Source organism: Podarcis bocagei (genome assembly GCF_964188305.1).
Source record: "Podarcis bocagei genome assembly, chromosome: 15".
In the NCBI taxonomy this organism is placed as follows: Eukaryota; Metazoa; Chordata; class Lepidosauria; order Squamata; family Lacertidae; genus Podarcis; species Podarcis bocagei.
Window position 1 is genome coordinate 30,458,744 of NC_138141.1, and position 20,932 is coordinate 30,479,675.

General features: G+C 47.3%; 1 protein-coding gene across 3 annotated transcripts in view; it reads left to right on the top strand.

The window, feature by feature from the left end:
• Nucleotides 1-20,932, top strand: part of HIP1 (huntingtin interacting protein 1) — a 71,652-nt gene that overhangs the window by 19,793 nt on the left and 30,927 nt on the right. The window contains exon 1 of one of the 3 annotated variants that reach the window (XM_081172274.1): nucleotides 12,636-12,893. The exons of the other annotated variants lie outside the window; for them this stretch is intronic. Within the exon in view, the coding sequence (XP_081028400.1) occupies nucleotides 12,876-12,893 (18 nt within the window). The 5' untranslated portion in view covers nucleotides 12,636-12,875. Of the gene's footprint in view, nucleotides 1-12,635; nucleotides 12,894-20,932 lie in introns of those variants that run through there. 3 annotated transcript variants of the gene reach the window in all.

Sequence of the window (20,932 nt, forward strand, 5' to 3'; positions counted from 1 at the left end):
AGTTGTGTTGGCTTGTTATCCTGCCAGAGAGGTTGTGTTCAGAGACTCCTATCAGCAGTTGTGCGATTAAACTGCTGTCCAGCTGAATACAAACCACTGTCCATGTACAGAAGCCTGCCAGGGATTACTAACCTGCCTGAGATGAACAATGCGGGGGGGGGGGGGTTAGCACCAGTTGTTGCCGCTGATAACAAAATGTCCCTTCACTGGCCTTTCACAGCAGTTTTGGGGGTTTTCAACCTCTGGATTCATGTGCTTATGGCATGCTCAGACTGGTGTGGTTTTAAGCAGATGTTCTTTCAGAATGGTGTTAGTCTTCTGCAACAGTAGCCCTGTAGTGCGGAGCACTTCTGTTCAGAGTTCCAGAGAATCCATACTCCTCCCCCAAACTTGGTTTCCCCTTTTTTTTTCACCTCCTAATGGTCAGCCAGCCATCCGTCTCCACTGAGCATGTCTAGCCCTCATTGAGCACCTTTTGTTTTTCCTCACCCTACCTTGGTCTCCGTTTTGGGTGGGGGTGAATAACACTCTTGGGCCCAGTCCTGTCTACATTGAAATCTTTCATTTCTCTATTGTTTTCTGTGTGCAACTCACTTCCTTGGGTACATGTTATAGTAGGGTTTTGGGTGTTTTTTTTTTTTTTTTTTTTTTGTATGATTCAGAAAAGGACCTGTTCAGACAATGTGATGGTTGTTTCTGCGATTTTTAGATGTCTGTGCCTCTTCCTCTCTTTCCAGCAACGCCCTTCCATTCCCCCTCCCACCTGGCTGTCAGTTTTCTTTCCCACTCAGCCAGTCAACATTCCATGCTCTTTAATTCTTATTGGACTATATCTGAGGTTTTCCTTCTTAGAGTTTTTATCCCTACAAGGGTTTTTGAGTAACTGCCAATCTTCAGTTTGCCAATCCTTCCCTCTTGTGTGTTCTGGGGTGCCATTTTCGTCTACAGCACAACATAGACTTGAATCAGAAATTGAAGATCCATTTTTGATGGTGCTAACGCTGATCAAGTTTGCAAACAATTCTCTGTCTCCGGTCGCCACTCATTTAGTGATCTCTCAAGAATGGAAGAATGCATCTTGTTACTCTTTGGACCTGTGGTTTTTAAAAGTCATGTTTATTGCTATCTCTGAAAAACTGGCTCATAAGTTACGTTCTGCCAGGGCAATGTAGACCCCTCTAACTTTGCTTCTGTTTGGGAGCTGTTTGTGATTTATATGATCAAACAATCTCATGGCTGGCACAATCCTGCTAAATATGATTTTATTGGGCAACGTGTATGAATTCTTGACATATTTTGCATTAATATGATCCTTGTTTCCAATCATGGAATATATTTTGTGCTATTCAGGCTTTTTAAGTTTTATTTTTTATTATCTTGTATTTTTACTCTTGCCTTTATGATGGTTTCTGTTATGTATTTTAGATTGGTGTCTTGTTTGTCATACTGTATTTGAAAATCTCATTAAAAATTTATGTAAAAGAAACAAAATAGAGCTAATGATGTACTTGGAGAGGATCCATATTGGGTAAATTTGCCAGTACTGAGAAGCAAAGGGCGTGACTGCATGTTTCTTCCATAAGCTGCTGTCCGATGACTTCCTGTTTTTGTTATTCATAAGCAGAACTGTGCCCCTTCTGTACATTTTGGACTAGGTAGTTTTAAATCTAAGAAAAAGGTTGGATGACAGGAAGGGGGTGCTGCAGCCACTGGTAAGAGGAGGGAGGTTGCTCTTGGCAATTCAGTGCTTGGATGCTGTCAAATGGGCAGCCGCAGAGGTTGCAAGAACAAAGTTTCCTTTATAAGCTGATCTCTGCCTCTTGCTTCCTCAGATGACCTAGTGCTCCTTCAGAACATCTCCTCCTCGCCAGCTGAGAGGAGGTCTGCTTTTTCCTTACTCAAGGTGTGTCTTGAGAAAAAAATGCAACACAGAGGCGTCTGTAGAGAAAAGTTGGGCAGCCTCCAGCTTTGCTTCCTTCATTTTTGCAAAGATTTATGACAGATAAAACATCTCAAGTGTAGTCTTTCTGAAAAATGGTAAAGGAAAAGCTTCAGCTGTGAAGTTTGGAGTATGTAAAACTTATGCTCTGCACACTCAAACAGAGAGGGGTGAGGAAGTTTTCTGTTGTGCTGTGCACACATGCAATATCCTATTTGAAGCTTCCTTGAGCTTTGGCTGTGTGAATCTGCTTGGCAAAAGCCCACCCTTCTTTATTGTCCATCTCTTCATTGGTCTTTCCCAAGGGGAGCAGTCAGGAGTGAAATGAGCTGGCCTTCTGAAAGAGGCTCACTAATGATGGGGAAGGTCTCCCATGTGGCAGCTTCCCAAGAAACCTGCACAGGATCATGGAAGGGCAGGGGGTCTACAGCATGCTTGGGTGTGCATCCAAGCAGTGACTACTTTTTTTGCTACTGTAGCAGAATTTTTATGGTCTGTATAAATATCTCAAAGCTTTTAAACTTGCCAAATACAGTTAACTTCAATGTCAGTTTAACTGAAGTGTTTGATTGGAAATTGGAAATGTCACATTTAGTTCTAGATCCAGTGTGGTGCAGTGGTCAAAGACCAGAGTTGAAGTCACCGCTGGGCCATGAAGCTGACTGGGTGACCTTGGGCCAGTCACTGTCTTCTTTTGGCCTAACCTACCTCACAGAGTTGTTGTGGACTTTAATTGAGGAGAGGGAGGACCAGCTTGAGCTCCTTGGACAAAAGGGCAAGACATAAACACAATAAATAATGATTCATAACAATAAATTGAATATAGCACACTTACAGTGCAATGTAATGCATGTTTACTCAGAAATGCATTTCCTTAGTACAGTGGTACCTTGGGTTACATACACTTCAGGTTACATATGCTTCCGGTTACAGACTCCGCTAACCCAGAAATAGTACCTAGGGTTAAGAACTTTGCTTCAGGATGAAAACAGAAATCGTGCTCTGGGAGCGCGGCGGCAGCGGGAGGCCCCATTAGCTAAAGTGGTGCTTCAGGTTCAGAACAGTTTCAGGTTAAGAACAGACCCCCGGAACGAATTAAGTACTTAACCCGAGGTACCAATGTAAATGTCTTTAGCATTGGTGTCATTCCATGTCAAGTGATTCAGGGACATAAATCTTACCATTTTATATTGATTTCCGTTTCAGTTTCCAAAAATAGTTTAATAGAAGGTCTCACATCTTAGTTTTAAATTTCTTATCTCCCATTTTTGAGTAATGAGGGTTTTAAAATTCAAAAAAAAAAAAAATATGTCAATTTTGGTCTTGCCAGACTACACAAAGACCTAAACACAGCCCAGAATTGAGATATTCCAAAACTGAAAATACCAATCTCTTCAGAACTTCATGAGCTTAAATATGATATGGCACATGATGGACTTTTAGATTTAAACTTTTAGATTAGATTTGTTCTGATCATTTAACAAGTGTACAAAATTTTAAGAAAATTGGACGACATGTAGTAAAAAAAATCATCAAAAATTGTACCACTTGATATGGAACGACCCATTGCAGCCTTAAATTGTTATATGCAAAAATATTCAAAGCTTTACTTAAAAATTATTTTTATTGCAATTCTTGTGCTGTATATGATTCTACCATTCATTGTCAGCCTTCTTCAAACTGGTGCCCTCCAGATGTTTCAGATTACAACTCCCATCAACCTCAGCCAGCTCTGCTTTGGGTGGGAATGGGTTTAGGAAATTACTAGTTCAAATTGCATTCATTCCATCCTTGCTTCAGTTTCCTGTGAATTTGTTTTCGTTGTTTCTCAGACACGTTATATGTTGTTAACCCTGGGTAATGGTCAGTGAGACCCTGCCTCAAGAGCTACGCATGCACAGTGGTGTTAGGAGGTTTTTATGCTGCATATGTTGTGACATATTTTAATGAAATGTTGTATCCCACTGTGAGAACCTTCAGGTTGAAGGTGGGTTATAAATAGCACTATGACTATATAGCCCAGTAAGCTGTGACATGCACCTTCTTCAGGAGAGTCGAGAAATATTCCTGATTCCAGAACTGGAACTCCTTGGCCTCCCTCCCTGTGAAGAATTGATTCTGCCTAGCTGCATTGCCCAGTTGAAATCTGCATGAATCAGCTAACAGAGGAAACACTATCCTGAGGCCATTAGTATGTTGCTTATTTCTTAGAAATGCAGTGCCTGTTTGTTCTCGATAAGCACATCGTCCTCCAAAGAGCTCTCAGTATATTGCCATGGCTTCCTAGTGATGTGTGTACTCTCCTTGGCCTGGGTGCCCCAGTCCAGCCTGTTGCCTCTAGCGGTATCCTGTGCTTCCGGAGACAGCTAAGCTCCCCTTAAGTTTCAGGGATTTCATGAATATTAATAAAGATATTTGCTCTAATCCTGTTAGGGAAGGAAGAGGAATGGCAACAAATTGATCTCAGAGGGACAGACTGGTGAATTCGTGCTAAGCTCTTATCCCAGTTGGGGAGGGATGCCAAATTAATATGCCATCTTGTAATGATGCATTGTGAAATGTAAAGGCTCATCATGACAGCTCCCATAGGCACACCCCCAAAGACAGTAAAAAATGCAGGCAGCTATGTTGATCTGTTACTTATTTTATCTTACACACCAACAGCATTACACAGCATAATACACAATGTGCTTGGATCAACTGACAGTGATCAAATAGTAAACTGGCAAAGTAGTAGTTAGCATGTTGGGTGTTGGCTGGGAAGCACCAGATTCGCAGCCCTGATCAGCTAGCTTTGGACCAGGCTCTGAGTCCACACATGTTCCAGGCCAAACCCTGGCAAGGTCCCTAAACAGCCTCCCTTCCACCAATACAGCAGCCTCTTGTGCATTCACGCAAGTCCTCTAACCACCCTGCGGTAGCTGGAAGGGCACATACTTCCACCCACCCACTTCCCTTTTCTGATAGCGGGCCTCAAATCTGTTTCAGATGCCTCTAGCCCACATCTCCCATATTGTGTATCAGCTAGGAATGTGCTTGCAGGTTGGCTGGAAAAACATATCCAAACATCTCAGGCCTTCTTTCCTCATAGCTAAGTAACCACATTTGTACCCTGGAGCCATTTTTGTGGGCAGCTTGAGTTCTAGAATCTCGTTTTGGTGCAGAAAGCATTGGACCAGTGCCTGGCGCCAAAGAAAGTGTGTTGCAAGGAGCACTAAATAGACCAGCCATCTCCTGCTAGTGGAATGGAAGGTTTCAGAATAAATCTTCCTGGCTGCCCTACTTAACACAAATCACTGGCTCACACCATGACCCCACCCCCACCTCCCCATGTCTCTTGCTTGACTCTCTGTATCAGCCAATCTAGAGCGGGAAACTGGTGCTCTGCTTATACATCTGAAGCAGTGAAATGATGTGGAGGAAGAGGAGTACCAGCATTTGCCTACGATTTCTTTGCTTTCTGTCGCCTCTTCACTTAATATTTTCCAAAGAAATTGTCCAAGTGAGCATCTGGATTAGGCATTGCCTTCTTTGCAATGATCCTGTGTAAAGCTTGCCTCATGGCTGCTTGACAAGAACAGGCTGGGCAAACAGAGACTAAAAATAGTCAGATCAATAATTACAGCATGAGACCTCTGCCTCCATTTCTCCCTCCTTGGGGAAAAAAAGAGGCAATATGTATATTTGACAGAGCAAGTGAGGCAGATTCCTGTAATGCTCTCCTAACCTAAGGCTGGGCTCATTGCCCACACTCCCTGGCACAGAGAGAAGGGCACCCAGTGCTCTTCATCCTGGGTTGCACAAATTGATTCTAGGCCCCAGTGATTTACCCCTTTCAAGTATTTTTAGCAGTACATATGGCAACCTGCCTCCAAACCCAAGATTCCACTGTTGTGCACATCTGTAAAGCAAGTGAAACTCTCTGCTAGGCCCCATTATTGCCACAGAGTTTTTTGGGGGGAGGCTTGTGGGCTTTGTAGTCCAACCCGCTGCATGATGCAGAAAGCTGCCTAGCCTCTACTTCCATGTGAACTCTCTTAAAGTATTTGAAGAGTGCTATCATATTCTGCCCCCACCCCCGTCTTCTCCAGGATAAACATTACCAGTCCCTTAATTGCAGATAGCATCATCCTTTGACTTATTGTTTATTTGGACAGCACCCTCAGTGTCTAAAAGTGGTTATTGTGAAAATGGGATGTTGGGGAAAGAGCTATACCTGCTCTAGTCACATCCAGACTACTACAATGTGCTTAGAATCAGACTGCCAGCTTGTCTGCATCTGTATTGGAATTGTTTTCATAGAAATTGTTTTATCACTTGTGGGTTTGCCATGCTGAGCTCTTTTGGAATGAAGGGCAGGATATAAATATTAGTGGTAGTAGTAATAAATAACATCATCAACAGCAAGTGGTACAGAATGCAGCAGACTAGTTGCTTGTGGGAGCCAGGCAATTGGAGCATATAACATGAACTGTGTATTGGCAGTACGGGTTGCCCATTTACTTCAAAGCTCACCCACTAGTTATTTGTGTGCTTGGCATGAGTTCCTCCTAGGAAGCCTTGACCGTGATGTGTAGGGTGCTGTCCTTTTTCTTCACCAAAGAGTTGGTATCCCATCTGTCCTGAGAATGATGCAGTGAACTTCAATTGCTGGAGAGAACAGATGTGCTGAAGGAGGAGCAGCTGCTTGGGGAAGGGAGGACTGGCAGCTCTTCACTGAGTTGTTGTTATGCAGCTGCTGCTTCTCTTTGTCATCTGAGCCAGGATAGAATTGCTTGAGGGCAGAGGGCACTTCCTTGCCTCCACAGTTGATCCAAACCTTGCTCACCCACCTACACTCCCAAGGCTGTATGGTGGCAGGAGAAAGCTGTGAGGCAGCTGCAGAAAGTGAGTTAGTGTGGTCATGGGGCTTAAAGTAGTTGCCCCTTCTCTGTTCAAGCATGAAAGTGTGAGCCTGCAGGGACCTCTTCTCTCTGTTCCTCTTGTGACCCTTTCACCACTGCTCTGACTGACTACTTCCTCTCCCTACGTTCATCTTTTTCATGACTTTTCCCATTTCCCTAGCTCAGAAAAACCTGGATCTTGGTGTTTGGTCCTCCCCCTCTTGGTCCTCAGATCTCTGCATGTGGTTCTGCATCTGTGGCCTCTCAGAGCTGCCAGAGGGTGTCCAGCCAGAACATTTTCCCTTTTGAAATATGGTAGAGCCCTCCTTTGTTGCCACCTAAAAACAGAGGCATTGGGAGAAAAAAGCAATTGACACAGAAGAGGCTTTCCATAGTATTTTGGGAAAGTGCCTGTGTCTTCACTAATAAGTGTTCTGCTCAATATTATTTGTTTGTTCCTTCTTAGTGAGACCGAGTCCAGCAGACATGGATGCTGTCCCAGGTAATAGTACAAGGTGTTAATGCAGCATACTATCAACAGACTAGTAAACTAATCAGCCCCTGTTCCAACCCCCCAACACTCCATACAAAGACTGCTGGATACTCCGTTGCCTGTAGTAGCCACTCCAGCCCAAATCTATCAGCAGGTGTTGGATAACACTTTAATGGTTGCTTATATCTCCAATGGGAATGCTAAAGAGTAGCCTTTATCCACCACTACAGCTTTGATGCTCATCTCAGGGTGGATTTTTCCTTTGAAGGGGCTGTGCTAAGCTCCATGTGTGTGACCTCAAAGGAAAAGAACTGGTTTCTTTCCTGTAACTGTAATTATTTGAATGGTCATCTGTGTAATCTCACAATCCACCCTCCATCCCTGCTGTGCTTGCTACCTTAGCCTGCTCTTGGTCAAAGCTTCGTATTTACACGCCTACCAGGTAATCATAGGTGACAAGTAATTCCATGTAGGCAAGTGAATGAGCTGGCAGAAGGCAGCAGAGCATTTAGTCCTTCCTCTGTCCCCCAGTACAGAAACCTAAGTGGCTTTGCCGGAAAAAGTGAAGACCCTTCCTTTGCACCCAGAATAGGAATTCAGTAGGATGCTAGGAGAGGAATGGAGTCCCCTATCCCTCCTCTGCCAGTGCTCCAGCAAGCTAGTAGGCATTTTTGCAGGCTAGTAACTTTTGTGGGCTTCTTGACAAGGGTACTTTTTACATAGCTGCTGCATGTGGTTTCAGAGGCAGCAGCCATGCCCCCTTGAGAATAAACATGGAGGGTGGGGAAGAGTGGCCCACCAAAATGCCCACCTCCAGAAGGTTCCAAAACAATACCCATGCAGCAGATGCAGGAGCTAGATGTATGGCTGCAAAGACAACCACAATTCATGCACCTCAATGACAGGTGAGCCACCTGTTTTTCCTCAGAGAAGCTGGCATGTGATCTCCAGGCAGCTGCTAGAAGCAACCCTGCCTAGCCAGCAGTCAAATGGTATCCTGTGTCTTTAAACAATTCTCCTGAGGCAGATACCTTGAAATCTAGAAACGTTACACAGCTATCTACAAGGCTGGCCCCTGGGAATGAGAAATGTTTTCCCCACCTCCCAAGCCTAGTGGCAAGGTGCAGGGGTGCTTCACCACTGTGGCTGTTAATGAGGATTTTTTCCATCACTGTTGGATATGGGAGCCAGTTTGTGCTGCTCCATAGGCTGCTTCAGCAAAATTGGGGAGGGGCCTCTGTCTTCTAAAACAAGCCTCCTACATAACGTCTTGCCCAAGGCTGCCCTGAAACGGGATTTATTTATTTTTTGCACCGCCTGCTTAGGGAGAAGCTGGCTGTTGGCCCACTTGGGATTTCACAGCAAAGGAAACTGCATTTCCACCCAAACCCTCATTTAGCCCAGCTTGGCGTGGGAGCTTTTGCTCTTGTTCTGTGCTACTTGGACAATTTGTTCCTGTTAGCTGGAAGCCACAATAAGCAGTAGCAGCACTGCTTTTTCTTAAGATGCTTGAGGCAGCAGGTGTTGCTGAGCATCCCCCAATACTTCAGTTGCAATAATGAAGCAGAAGCTGTCTGACACTTCTTTTTATATGGAAAAAAAACCACCCCACACAATTCAGCTGGTTGATTCTAAAGCTGCTGGAGCTGCCTTTTGCTCTGCTCTCAGCTTGAAGAATTGTAGTTTACATCCCTCCTGAGGCAAACTTCCACTTTTCTTGCCTAACCTATGATGCATATTTCTGAATGTGAACTGCAAGTAGATTAGGGGGCCCAGGTACACATCTGGAAATGTAAGAAGTTACACAGTTCCTATTTGACAGAAGGAAAAACTAGCAATGCTCAGAAACCACCCCCCAAAAAAGAAATGTAAAACATGAGAATGGGCCTTTTAAATAGTGCCCCATCTGTGGAATGCTCTTCCCAGGGAAATATGCCTGGTGCCACCCTCAGGTTTGAGAAAGCAGGCTAGGACACTTTTTTTAAACTCAGGCCTTTGGTAGCTAAGCTGGGCCTCTGCAGGGGTGCTAACCCCAACCATCCCCCTTATTGGCTTTCATTAATTGGATATAGCCAGGTATTGGTGGCTGTCACCTTGCTAGGCTTCCTGGTTCCGCTTCTGTTCTTAGAAGGCAGTGTCCCATCAGTTTTTATAGCTGACTGAAGTGTGTGCTGTGTTGCCTCCAAGAACCTAAAAGGCAAATCATGATCTTAAATTCCTTTTTAAAACTTCAATCTGTCATCTTTAAGTGGCTTTGTTCTTGACTGCACGTATGAAATTCCAAAGGTTTGCAGCCTGTTGGGTGGGGGTGGGGAACTCCTGTAGATTTCATTACCACAGTACATTGTGATAGCTTTCAAAGAACAGTAAGAAACATTAATAGACATTATGACTATATTCTTGGCCATAATAGCTCAGAGCAAAGCCTCTTTATTTAGAATCGGGATAGCTTCAATTATGGGGTATTGGAAACCAAAGGGGTTCTTGCCCATCTTGCCCTGCCTCTGAGCTTTCCTGTAGCTCCTGGTGGGCCACAGTTGCATGCAGAGGGCTGGAGTCGACCAATTCTTTGACTGACACTGTGTGGCAAATTATCATGTTTTTAACAATCACACACCACTCAAAAACGAGTTAGGCAAAAATGTCAATTAAAGTCCAAGTATTTAAGTGTATGGACTGCACTGATTCTGCTATCTTGCTATGCAAAAAGGAGCTATTATCCTTCTTAGGCTTTGTGTCCTTTCCTGTCACTTCCAGGTCTCTCAGAGGGGAAATGACTTAGCACTTGGGGTGCGAAACACAAAGAGAACCGGAAATCAGCAATGTGCAGTTTTGCAGGACTGCATTTTGCAATCAGATGGGCAGTGTGTGTGCTAATGGCTGGGAGAGTGTGGTGGGCAAGTGACTGCAGTGTTGAGCTTGTCATTACAGTGCTCATGTAGGCTTCTGTGGGATAGAAAGAGCAGACCTTGTGGTACCAAGTCCCTGGGAGTCTCCTTACAGTGCAGACTGTGTAGGGCCACCAACCTAGATGGCTGTGAATGAGGATTAGACAAATTCATGGAGGAAATGGCTATTGATGACTAACTAGCTACAGTAGCTATGTTCTGCCATTGTGGAAGCAATAATGCTTTTAAACACCCATTGCTGGAAACCATAGGAGGGTTCTTGTTGTGCTCAGGTCCTGCTTGTGGGTTTCCCCAACTGGGCATCTGGTTGACCACTGTGAGAAGAGGATGCTGGGCCACAAGGGCCACTGGCCTGGTTCAGCAGCACTCTTCCTACTTTCATGCACAGTCACTGTGCCAAGGCTTGCTTCTTCCACTCAGGTGACTTCTGCCCTCAATTCTACTTTTGACCCCACTCCAGCTTGTCTGCACTTCAGATCTCATCCTGCAACTTGGTGTGTGTTTTAAGACCAGTTTCCAAGTTTCCAGTTTCCAAGTTGGCTTACAATTAAATCCACATAAAGGTGTAATATGATAAAGGTGTAATATGATAAAGGCTGGTGCTGGTGGGCTGTTGTGGGACAAGCCCCACCAGTTCCTTTGGTTCTATTCAGTGGTGATATGGTCCAGGCTTTTCAGAGGAAGGGGCCAGAAGGCTCTTGTTGTCCCCTTCCACAAAATTTTAAAGGAGAGGCAGGGAGGAAAAGGCCAAAGGTCAAGTTTATGGAAGCTATTGCTTTTGAATGCTGGTTGTGAGGGAAAGGAGCATGTGAAGAGTGCCAGAGTTCACGGAAAGAAAACCAGCACTGCTTTCTTTATCAAAAAAAATTTATCCCACCTTTCCACATCATTCTTTCAGAGGCTACTGTGACAAGGTGGTCTTATTGTTATAGGGAGTGTTGTGCTGGGCCACCTTTTGTTCTTTGTGGTGGCTTCAGTGCAGATATGGTTTAAGTTGAGCTGCTGGCACTGCAAAGGGCCTCAGAGGCAGGATGAACACCTTTGTCTACTTTTCCATCCAACACTTGTGAGGAGCAATAGGAGGTGCTGCTAGGGGAACATTAATCTGAGAGGGGATAATGAGAGAAGGGTGCCTGCTTTGTCCACAGAAGGCCCCAGGCTCAATCCTCAGCAAAGGTCCCTGCTGAAAACCCTGGTTAGAGCTGTTGCCAGCCAGTAGTGAGCTATATGGACCCAGGGGCCTGGCAGCCCGCACCTGGAATACCATGTCCAATTCTGGATGCCACAGTTTAAGAAGGATGTTGACAATCTGGAGCATGTACAGTGGAGAGCAACCAAGATGATCAAGGGTCTGGAAACTAAGCTTTAGGAGGAATGGCTGAAGGAGCTGGGTATGTTTAGCCTGGAGAAGAAGAGACTGAGAGGAGATATGATAGCCATATCTCAAGGGCTGTCACATGGACAGTGGAACAGCCTCCCATGAGAGGTGATGGCCTCTCCTTCACTGGAGGTTTTTAAGCAGAGGTTGGATGGCCATCTGCCATGGATGCTTTAGCCGACATTCCTGTATTGCAAGGGGTTGGACTAGATGACCCTCAGGGTCCCTTCCAACTCTACAATTGTATGATTCTATTTCCCCAGATGAAATTATTATTATTATTATTATTATTATTATTATTATTATTATTATTATCCCACCCATCTGGCTGGTCCCCAGCCACTCTGGGCAGCTCCCAGCCGAACACTAAAAACAGAATAAAACTTCAAACATTAAAAACTTCCCTAAACAGGGCTGCCTATAAGAACCGAGTAAGCAATTGATGGGCAGCCTAAAGATTCTCTAAGCCAACCATGACATGCGGAGAGTGGAGTTGATGGAGTTGGGGGATGAGAGACGGTGGTGGATAGAGAGAGGACTGGTGCGAATGTGGGGTGGGGGCTGGTCCTCCCACCATCCCAATCCTCCTAACCTCAGGCTATCCTTTCCAGGCAGTCCTGGGGGGGGGGGGCTGCTGCTTGGGAGTTTCGCTCCTCTCCTCGCCATCTCTCTGCAAAGTGGCGATCCTCTGGGGGGCGGTGAAGCTGCCTGGCCGGCGCTCTGGTGACCCCTCCAGGCAGCAGGAGGGTCTCTACCCGCGTGGGCGCTGCCGCGCAAACTCCTCCTTCCCGCCGCCTTGGCTGGGTCTGTGCCGGGCCTGGCCCGGCGGGCGGCCGCTGCTTCTCCACGGTGTCTTCCTTTGTGCCGCCTGAGCCGGGGGTGGGGGGTGAGAAGCCCTGCCTGCCTGCTTCCCTCCCGCTGCCCTTCCGGGGAGGGGAGGGGAGAGCTGGGCGGGCGCGAGCGAGCGGCGGCGGCGGCCTTTTGTCATTCTGAGCACACACGCAGACGCGTCCGCGCTCGCTCGCTTGCTCGCTCACTCCGGCGCTGCGCCTGGGCGCGGCGGGCGGCGCAATCCCACCGCCGGAGAGGGGCGGCCGTGGGGTCGCCACCATCGCCGCCGCCCCCTCGTCTGGTCCTCTCTCTTGGAAGGAGCGCCGCCCTGGGCATGGGCATCTCACCGTAGCTGGAGCAGGGAGGAGAGGAGGGCGGGAGAGACCCGCCCCGTCGCCGCCACCGGCGGCGGCCCCAGCAGCAGTAGCAGCAGCCTCCGACCATGGAGGTGGGCAAGATGGTAAGGGCAGGGCACCGCCGACCCAGGCGGACGGGAGGGCAGATGGCGCCCGGCTTTGTGAGAGGGGCGGCGCCCGGGATGCTCCCCGGCAGGAGGCAGGCGGGATGGGGGCGCGGATACTCTCTCTCTCCGGGGTTGCCGGGCTTGTCACCATCTCCGGGTGGGGTTTCAAGAAGGGAGAGGAGCGGCTGGCCGGGCGGTAATCCAGCGCATTGTGTGCCCAGCCGCCGCTTGCCGGAGAACCCTCGGGGCGCTCGGCTCCAGAGACTTGGCACTGGAGGAGGTCCAGCGCCGGAGGACGGGGTGGTCCTCCCCCACCCCAAGCCTTGGGCACCGGCTTGCTCGAGGTGGGGCTCGCCTTCTCTCCCTCCTCCCATTTCCTCGAGAGGAGAGTTGGAGGGAGGCGCTTGTTGCTGCCTCCGTTGTCCCCGGTTGCCTCCATCTATCTAGCCTTGCAGGGCTCGGGAGCCTCCACCCGCTTTCCCCATCTCGGGAGTCTCCTTGCGGCGCCTTCCCAGCCTGGGTTAGGACATGCCTAGCGGGGGAGCGCGCAGAGCCAGGCTCTGCTTTGTTGCGGTAGGGAGAGAGCCGCCGCCACCTGTCTCCGGCTGAGCGAAACACTCGCAGCCGGCATTGTGGGCGCGTCCAGGACCACCATCCCTCCCTTCCTCCTTTTGCGGGTGGATCTGGGCCGAAGGGGGCAGGGCGCGACCTCGAAAAGGGTCAAGTTGGTTCTGTGCAACAGAGAGTTCCCCAGGGCTGCCTTTCGGAAGCAGCAGGAAAGGCTTTGAAGGACTCCCGCCGGAGACTCCGTTGCCTTGGGGGGGGGCGTGTTGGTGTTTGCCTCCTGCAGTCACAGCAGTTGAACCCTACAGAGCCGGGAAAAGGAGCTGTTTTCAAGCAGCAAAAAGGGGCAGGCTTTGGTGGGGGGAGTTAGCCCACCTCGTGGGGGGGGGGTTGCGAGCTACTGATTGGCTACCAGTGACATCATGCTACCTAGACAATTCCCCCTCCATCCCTAATTCGTGCTTTAAGAGTAGCGGGTTTCTGGAGCATGGTGATAATGCCTTGAGGGGAGCCAAACTAAGGGGTACTTGCTGAACCAGCAACCACAGGTAGGCTCCGTCAGGAAAGTGGCAGGTGGTTGGAGAGGAGGCAAGAGCTAAGAACGAGCCCAACACTTAAATGATCTGATATACGGAATGTAGCTCAAAGTAATAGTCATGATTCCACCAGTGTGCTTAACCCCAGCTGCTTAAACAAAAAGATTGCAAGGTTTAAGACGGTTGTGCAAGGGGGGAAGGGAGTAATACATTCAAGAGGAGGCATTGCATTTTTCATTCCTTCCTGTCTGAATTTGACACACTGAAGGGCATGGGGGCTGCTGTAGTTCAGTGGCAGAACAACTGTGTTGCATGCTGAAGGTGCCACCCCGGTGGCATCTCCAGGTAGGGCTGGGAGAGACCCTGGAGAACTGCTCCCAGTCAGTGCAGACAGTCCTGAACTAGACCACTACAGTGGTACCTCGGGTTAAGTACTCAATTTGTTTCAGAGGTCCGTTCTTAACCTGAAACTGTTCTTAACCTGGAGCACCACTTTAGCTAATGGGGCCTCCTGCTGCCGCCACGCCGCTAGAGCACAATTTCTGTTCTTATCCTGAAGCAAAGTTCTTAACCCGAGGTACTATTTCTGGGTTAGTGAAGTCTGTAATCTGAAGTGTATGTAACCTGAAGCGTATGTAACCCAAGGTACCACTGTATACCTCTTGGTATAAAGCTCTTTCCTACATTCCTAGAGGCAAGAAGGTGTGAGCTGTTGACTTGAGAATGACATGAGAGAGAAAACACACACACACACACACACACACACACACACACAAGCATTCATGGCTTCCTAGCTCCAGTCCAGGACTTCCACTCTGAGAGAGAGGCAACTCATCACAGTCTGAAGGGCTGCTGGGAGCAGCACCTTCTGAGCTGTCAGAGAGGGCAGATGCACCTGGAGTGCAGGGCTAAAGACTTTCATGGCTCAAGCTAGGAACAGCAAGCTTCGAAGGGTAGAATAATGAGGTTCATGCTGACTTATTGGCAGGGAAGCCACCCTTGAGATCTGCTGCAGAAGCAGCCTCTGGATGAAGCTGAGGGTGAGCTACCAGTTTAAAATGATGGGTTAGCCCCTCAGATAAGAGAAATTGATCACTCCAAATGTTAACTGATGGTGGAAGGGTAAGTGTATTCAGGTTATTAAAGGATGTTTCAGTTACACACACACACATCCTCTTGTAAATGACCTACCCCTTCCTTGTTTGGGGCAAGTGAAATTTGCCTCTTGAGGAACCTGGGTGGGAACAGTCAATATCCTTTCTGCTTCTTTTCTGCCATCAAAGAACCCTATTGCTCTTCATTTCAGTGCCTGAATTGCCTTCATGGTAAGGGGGAGTGTCCCTGTCTCAAAGTCACTGTGTGCTTAGAGCTTGCTTGAATTCTGTTTGAGGGACTAGAAAGGTGTGGCATTCCCACTCCACATGGGAATGGGGGAGGTAGTGCTGCTGTTTTGTGCAGAGGGGTGGGGGTGGTCTTTGGGTTATCCAAATGAGCCCGTAGAAGTGCATTAGGTTTACTAGCACTGATTTGAATGCCTTTGAGAATATTGTCTCCCAGTTAGTTTGGTGTGACGGTTCCTGAGATGGAACAGTGGGTTTGGGCTTACATTTGGATACTGTTGGATTCCATTTTGAATCAGGAGAAGCACAGCTTAGTTCTTCAGGATAGACTCTTGATGCAGCTGTTGGGTTGCGCCAGCAGAGGTCCCCCCCCCAACCTGGTGCAAAATTTGTAACGCAAAACATAATTGTGGGAGATAGCAAGGCTGATATGCCTGATTGAAAATTAGAATCCTGTGTGTGCATATGCCAGCCTTTGATAAACACATTTGCTACTTCTCTGTGCTTCCTCTTGTGGAAAGAGCCCTGCCACTCTGGTGCTTAGCGGGCTGTTGCCGCCACTGTCATCCCTCTTTGCACTGGGCCTTGTTACATTTTCCTCACAGGACTCTTTTTCATCTGGCAGATGCTGTCTCTGCTTTGGGGAGAGCCCCTTAGCATAAGAGAGTCACTGTGGTGTAGTGGTTAGAATGTCAGAGTCGGACCTGGGTTCAAATCCACACTCAGCCGTGAAAGCTCACTTGAGCAGGAAACCAAGAAGGAGAACCTGACCATAGGAGCCTAATTTTACAGATGTTTAACATGTCTCCTCTTACTTGCTTGTTCTCTAAACAAAAATCTTTCTTCATAGACGAGTCTCTCTTGCCACCATGTAAATTCTGGGGCACCTCACCCTGTTTCCTGGGGCAACACAGCCCTCCTGCCCTGGAGCTGAGGAACCTTGGTTTCCCTTCTTTTTCCAAGCCACTGTGAGGCTGTCTGGAATGGGGAAGTAATGCAAGCAGTTCTTTGGAAAGGAAGCTTGTGGTGGCTCCTGTAAGCCACCCTACCCCAGTGGCTGCTTGAGCTCCTTGATCACTCTCCCTCCAGAACATTTCCTAGACTCTTCTGCAACATGTTTTACACATGACAGCATAAACCAGCAAGCTCCTTGAAGTTCTAACTGCAAAAATAAAGTTAATGGTTGATTTCAAAATGATTCCAGGTTAAGGGGTAGGAGGTTGTCCATGCTAGTCTTCCTCAGAGGAGACCCATTGAAGCTGATGAACATGACTAACAGGTTTATTATTTTCAGCAGGCCTACTCTGAATGAGACTTGGTTGAATACAACTCTGGCAGGTTTTGTTTTGGGGTTTTTTTTTAAAAAATGGTATTGTATTCTGAATAAAATAGTATGTCACAAAAGCTATTAGATCCCACTATGTTAACTTAAATCCTCCACTTGGCTTTTGGGAAGCTCTGGAGAAGAAAACAGAAGATGCAGAGGTGAAATACCAGGCTCTGAGCAAATATTTATTTATCAAATTTATATCCCATCCTACCCCAAGATGCCCTGGGTGCCAAATGAGTGTATCATTTAAAACAAAAACAAAGCAAACATTTTAAAACAATAAAACATTTTTTAAAAATAACTGTTAAAAACAACTGAAAAAAGTTACATTAAAAAAATTCTAAAAGTTATAAACATTTTTCAATCCCTTGATCTTCTGGTTGTCTAGAACAGTATTCTTCAGCCACCAAACATCTGGATAAATAGGAATGTTTTCAAATACCTCCTGCAAGTTAATAATGATGGAGACAGGTGCACCTCATTAGGGAGTGCATTGCACTACTGGGGAGCTACCACTGAAAAGGCCCTGTCATGAGTCAGCGCCAACCGGGTGACACCTGGTAGTAACATCACCACCAAATCCCCACCTTCTGATTGTAGTGGAGGCAGATTCAATGTACCCCAACAGCTTAATAGGGTTCGAAAGAAAGAGAATGTACATGTCTGAAATCTGTTTTTCAAGGTTGCGCTATGAGTGTAAATTCCAGTGTGTAGGTGAAGCCAATAGAGCGCAGAATTTAGGATGAAATTTAATCCTGTGGACCCATGAACCACTGTGGTGCTTCGTAATGAGGTCTTAATTGGGGAGGAGAAGAGAAACACAAGAATTTATTGGTGGGGGTGGAGAATGATAAAAACAGGAGGGGGCGTCACTACATGTCCTTGGAGTTGTATAACCACAAACAATGGAATTCATGATACAGGCAAAATGCTAAATTGTTTTCATATCCTGTTTTGAGAAGTTTGGGTAGAAAGTAGTTTAGGTGTTGAGCCGTTTCACTGGGTAAATCAGACATCTGATTGCTTTCCGAACTAAATGTACTGTATATATATTTTAAGAGGCAAATGGAAGGAGGTGAAACCTCACAGGACTGTTTACTCTGTAGTTATTGGAGCGTGAAGTGGTTTAGGCTCACTCTAAAGAAATAACAAAATTCCCAGATATTTCAAGCACCTGTTACTGGGGACCCCAGTGACCCCATTGGCCCTGGAGTGTGCAGAAGGTGCCAGTGCTCAGACCTTGCGTGTGACTGTGTTGGGGGGTGGGCACTGTGTAAACAGAGAGCACATTATTTGTAAAGCTTCCTTCCGGTGGCTATTCTGCATATTCTTCAAGTCCTGCTTTGTCGCCATTTAAATGGTATGCATTCATTTGAATGCAGCATTAGGGTTTTTCTATAGATCTCTTGAAAAAGAGGATCTCCCCTGGAAATCTTATTCTGGGATAGATGTGCAGTGGATGTGCTGGACCCAGTAATGGGCTGGATGAGAGCCAATAAACTGAAACTCAATTCAGATAAGACTGAGGCACTGTTAGTGGGTGGTTCCCTAGACTGGGTGGATTGGAGGTTGCCTGCTCTTGATGGGGTTCCACTCCCTCTGAAGGAGCAGGTACGTATCTTGGTGGTACTTCGGGATCCTTTGCTGTCACTTGAGACTCAGGTGGCCTTGGTGGCTTGGAGTGCCTTCCATCAGCTTTGGCTAGTGGCCCAGCTGCACCCCACTCTGGACAGGGCTAGCCTAACTACTGTAGCCTGTACTCTGGTATCCTCTACATTAGATTATTGCAATGTGTTATACTTGGTGCTGCCTCTGAAGATGGTTCAGAAACTTCAGCTGGTTCAGAATTCATGGAGCAGGTTGCTCACTGGGGCAAGATGGTGTAGTATATAGTGCCAATCCTGGCCCAAGTGTATTGGCCACCAATTAGTTTCCGTGCCAAATCCAAAGTGCTGGTTTTGACATATAAATCCTCAAATGGTTCAAGAGACCTCAAGGGCTGCCTCTCCCCATATTAACTGACCTGGACTCTGTGATCATTATCTGAGGTCCTTCTTTGTGTGCCCCTTCCACAAGAGGTCCAGAGAGTGGCAACACGAGAACCGGCCTTTTCTGCAGTGCTCTCCATTTGTGGAATTCTCTCCCCAGGGAGTTTCACCTGGCACCATTGTTATATATTTAGGCACCAGGCAAAAACTTTCCTCTACAACCAGGTTGGTCATAAATCACTTTGGGTTGCCCTGGGCAAGATAAAGCAATGAACAAATTCAATAAATAAGAAAAATGATGATGATGACATGTTTCAAATCAGTTTGCTTATTCTGTCTTCCACAGTAACATAGGAAGCTGCCTTATACCACGTCAGACCACTGGTCCATCTATCTCAGTACGTGGTACCTCAGGTTACATACGCTTCAGGTTACATACGCTTCAGGTTACAAACTCCGCTAACCCAGAAATATTACCTCGGGTTAAGAACTTTGCTTCAGGATGAGAACAGAAATCGTGCTCCAGCGGCGTGACGGCAGCGGGAGGCCCCATTAGCTAAAGTGGTGCTTCAGGTTAAGCACAGTTTCAGGTTAAGAACAGACCTCCAGAACAAATTAAGTACTTAACCTGAGGTACCACTGTATTGTCTACACTGACTGGCAGCAGCTCTCCAAGATTTCATGCAGGAGTCCCTCTTACTCCGACCTGGAGATGTCAGGGATTGAACCTGAGACCTTCTGCTTGCAAGGCAGAGCAGACACTCTGCCACTGAGCTGTGGCCTCTCCCCAAAACTCTAGGAAGGCCTGCCTGCAAGGGGGGCGGGGAGCATCTTCAAAGGCTCTTTACTGCTAAAAGCCCTTGGCGGAGCACACTGGCAAACTGATGCTTGGCCAGCTTCCTGTGCCATGTCATAACTCTGGGAGTGATGGAAAGGCACAGGGCAGTCCTCCCTCTTGCAGGGCTTGGAAACTGCCACTTGCTTCTTGGATTCAGGGCAGTTTGTAGTTCCAGTTTCCTATAAGGGCAGTTGCAGGGCAGGCAGGAAAGACCTGGATTTTGTTGAGAAAAGGTAGGGCTAAGGTAGGTCTGCCTCCATTTTCAGTGGGCTTTGTGCCAGAGGCTCACTGCAAGAGCCAGAGCTGTGCTTGGTGCATGTGACTTGTGGCCTTAACATTTGAGCTGCAGGTCTCCCCCCGCCCTCCTGATCTCAGAGCCCCAAAGCACCCTCGGCAGATGCTGCTGGCTTGCCCAGAATGGCCTCCTTCCAGCTTTCAGCTTTGCCCAGAATAATCACTGGTGGGTTTGCTGCAGTACTGAAGGCTCCTACAGGGCCAGCAGTGGACATTCCGCCTCCCCTCCTGGCAGGTCCTAGCTCAATTTGTCACTGGACACCAACTTTGAGGTCATCAGTGAAGCACTCAGAGACAAGAGGGAAGCCCTGGATTCAGGGGAGACGGGGTGGTCCGGGTGTTCAAAATTCCCCAGGAGCATTTTGCTACTGGCGTGGGTCCAGTTACCCCTGTGTGTGTTTCTTCTTCTTGCATACGGGAACAAATGAATTCTTGTAAGATCAAGTTACAGTCAAGTAAGGTAGTTGAGATCATGCAATTGTGGAATTGGAAGGTACCCCAAGGGTCATCTAGTCCAACCCCCTGGCAAATAGACTTTCCGTTGTGGTGACCAAAACCTAGATCCAAAGTGCTCCTAGCTTATATCTGAGTTTCTAACACTGGGATTGGTGTTCTCTTGATGGCAGGGTTTAGTGGCGCATCTTAAGCACCATATCTGCAAATCAATCACCAAAGCACCAAACGTGAACCCAATTTGAGGGAAGGGGACTGCTTTGAGGAAGCCATTATCCTTGTTTAGACCTTACCAGACAAAAACAGCTTAATATCCACAAATTGCTATGATAAGGAAGAGTTGGGTTTCTGGGATTTCCATGGATAATTTTGGACCAGGAGCTCATTAGTGCTGTGGCTTCTTTCTTGATCTCATGCCAGTTGTGATATCAGCTGGGGAGTAGCAGTGAGCCCATCTGGTGCCTCTCCTGCCTTGGCTGTAGCTTCCTGTTGCTATGCATGGGGCGGGCGGGTGTGGAATGAAGCTGGCATTTTCCTGCACGTTGCCTTTACAGAACTTGCTGCATACAGAGCTGCTGGAGCAGGAAGTGCTAGACAATGCCACCCTTTCAGCTGAGCCTTGACCATTTCCCTCTGTGGGTCCAGGAAACCCTCAGCCCCGAGGGTTTTGATTCCAGTGTATAAACCTTACAG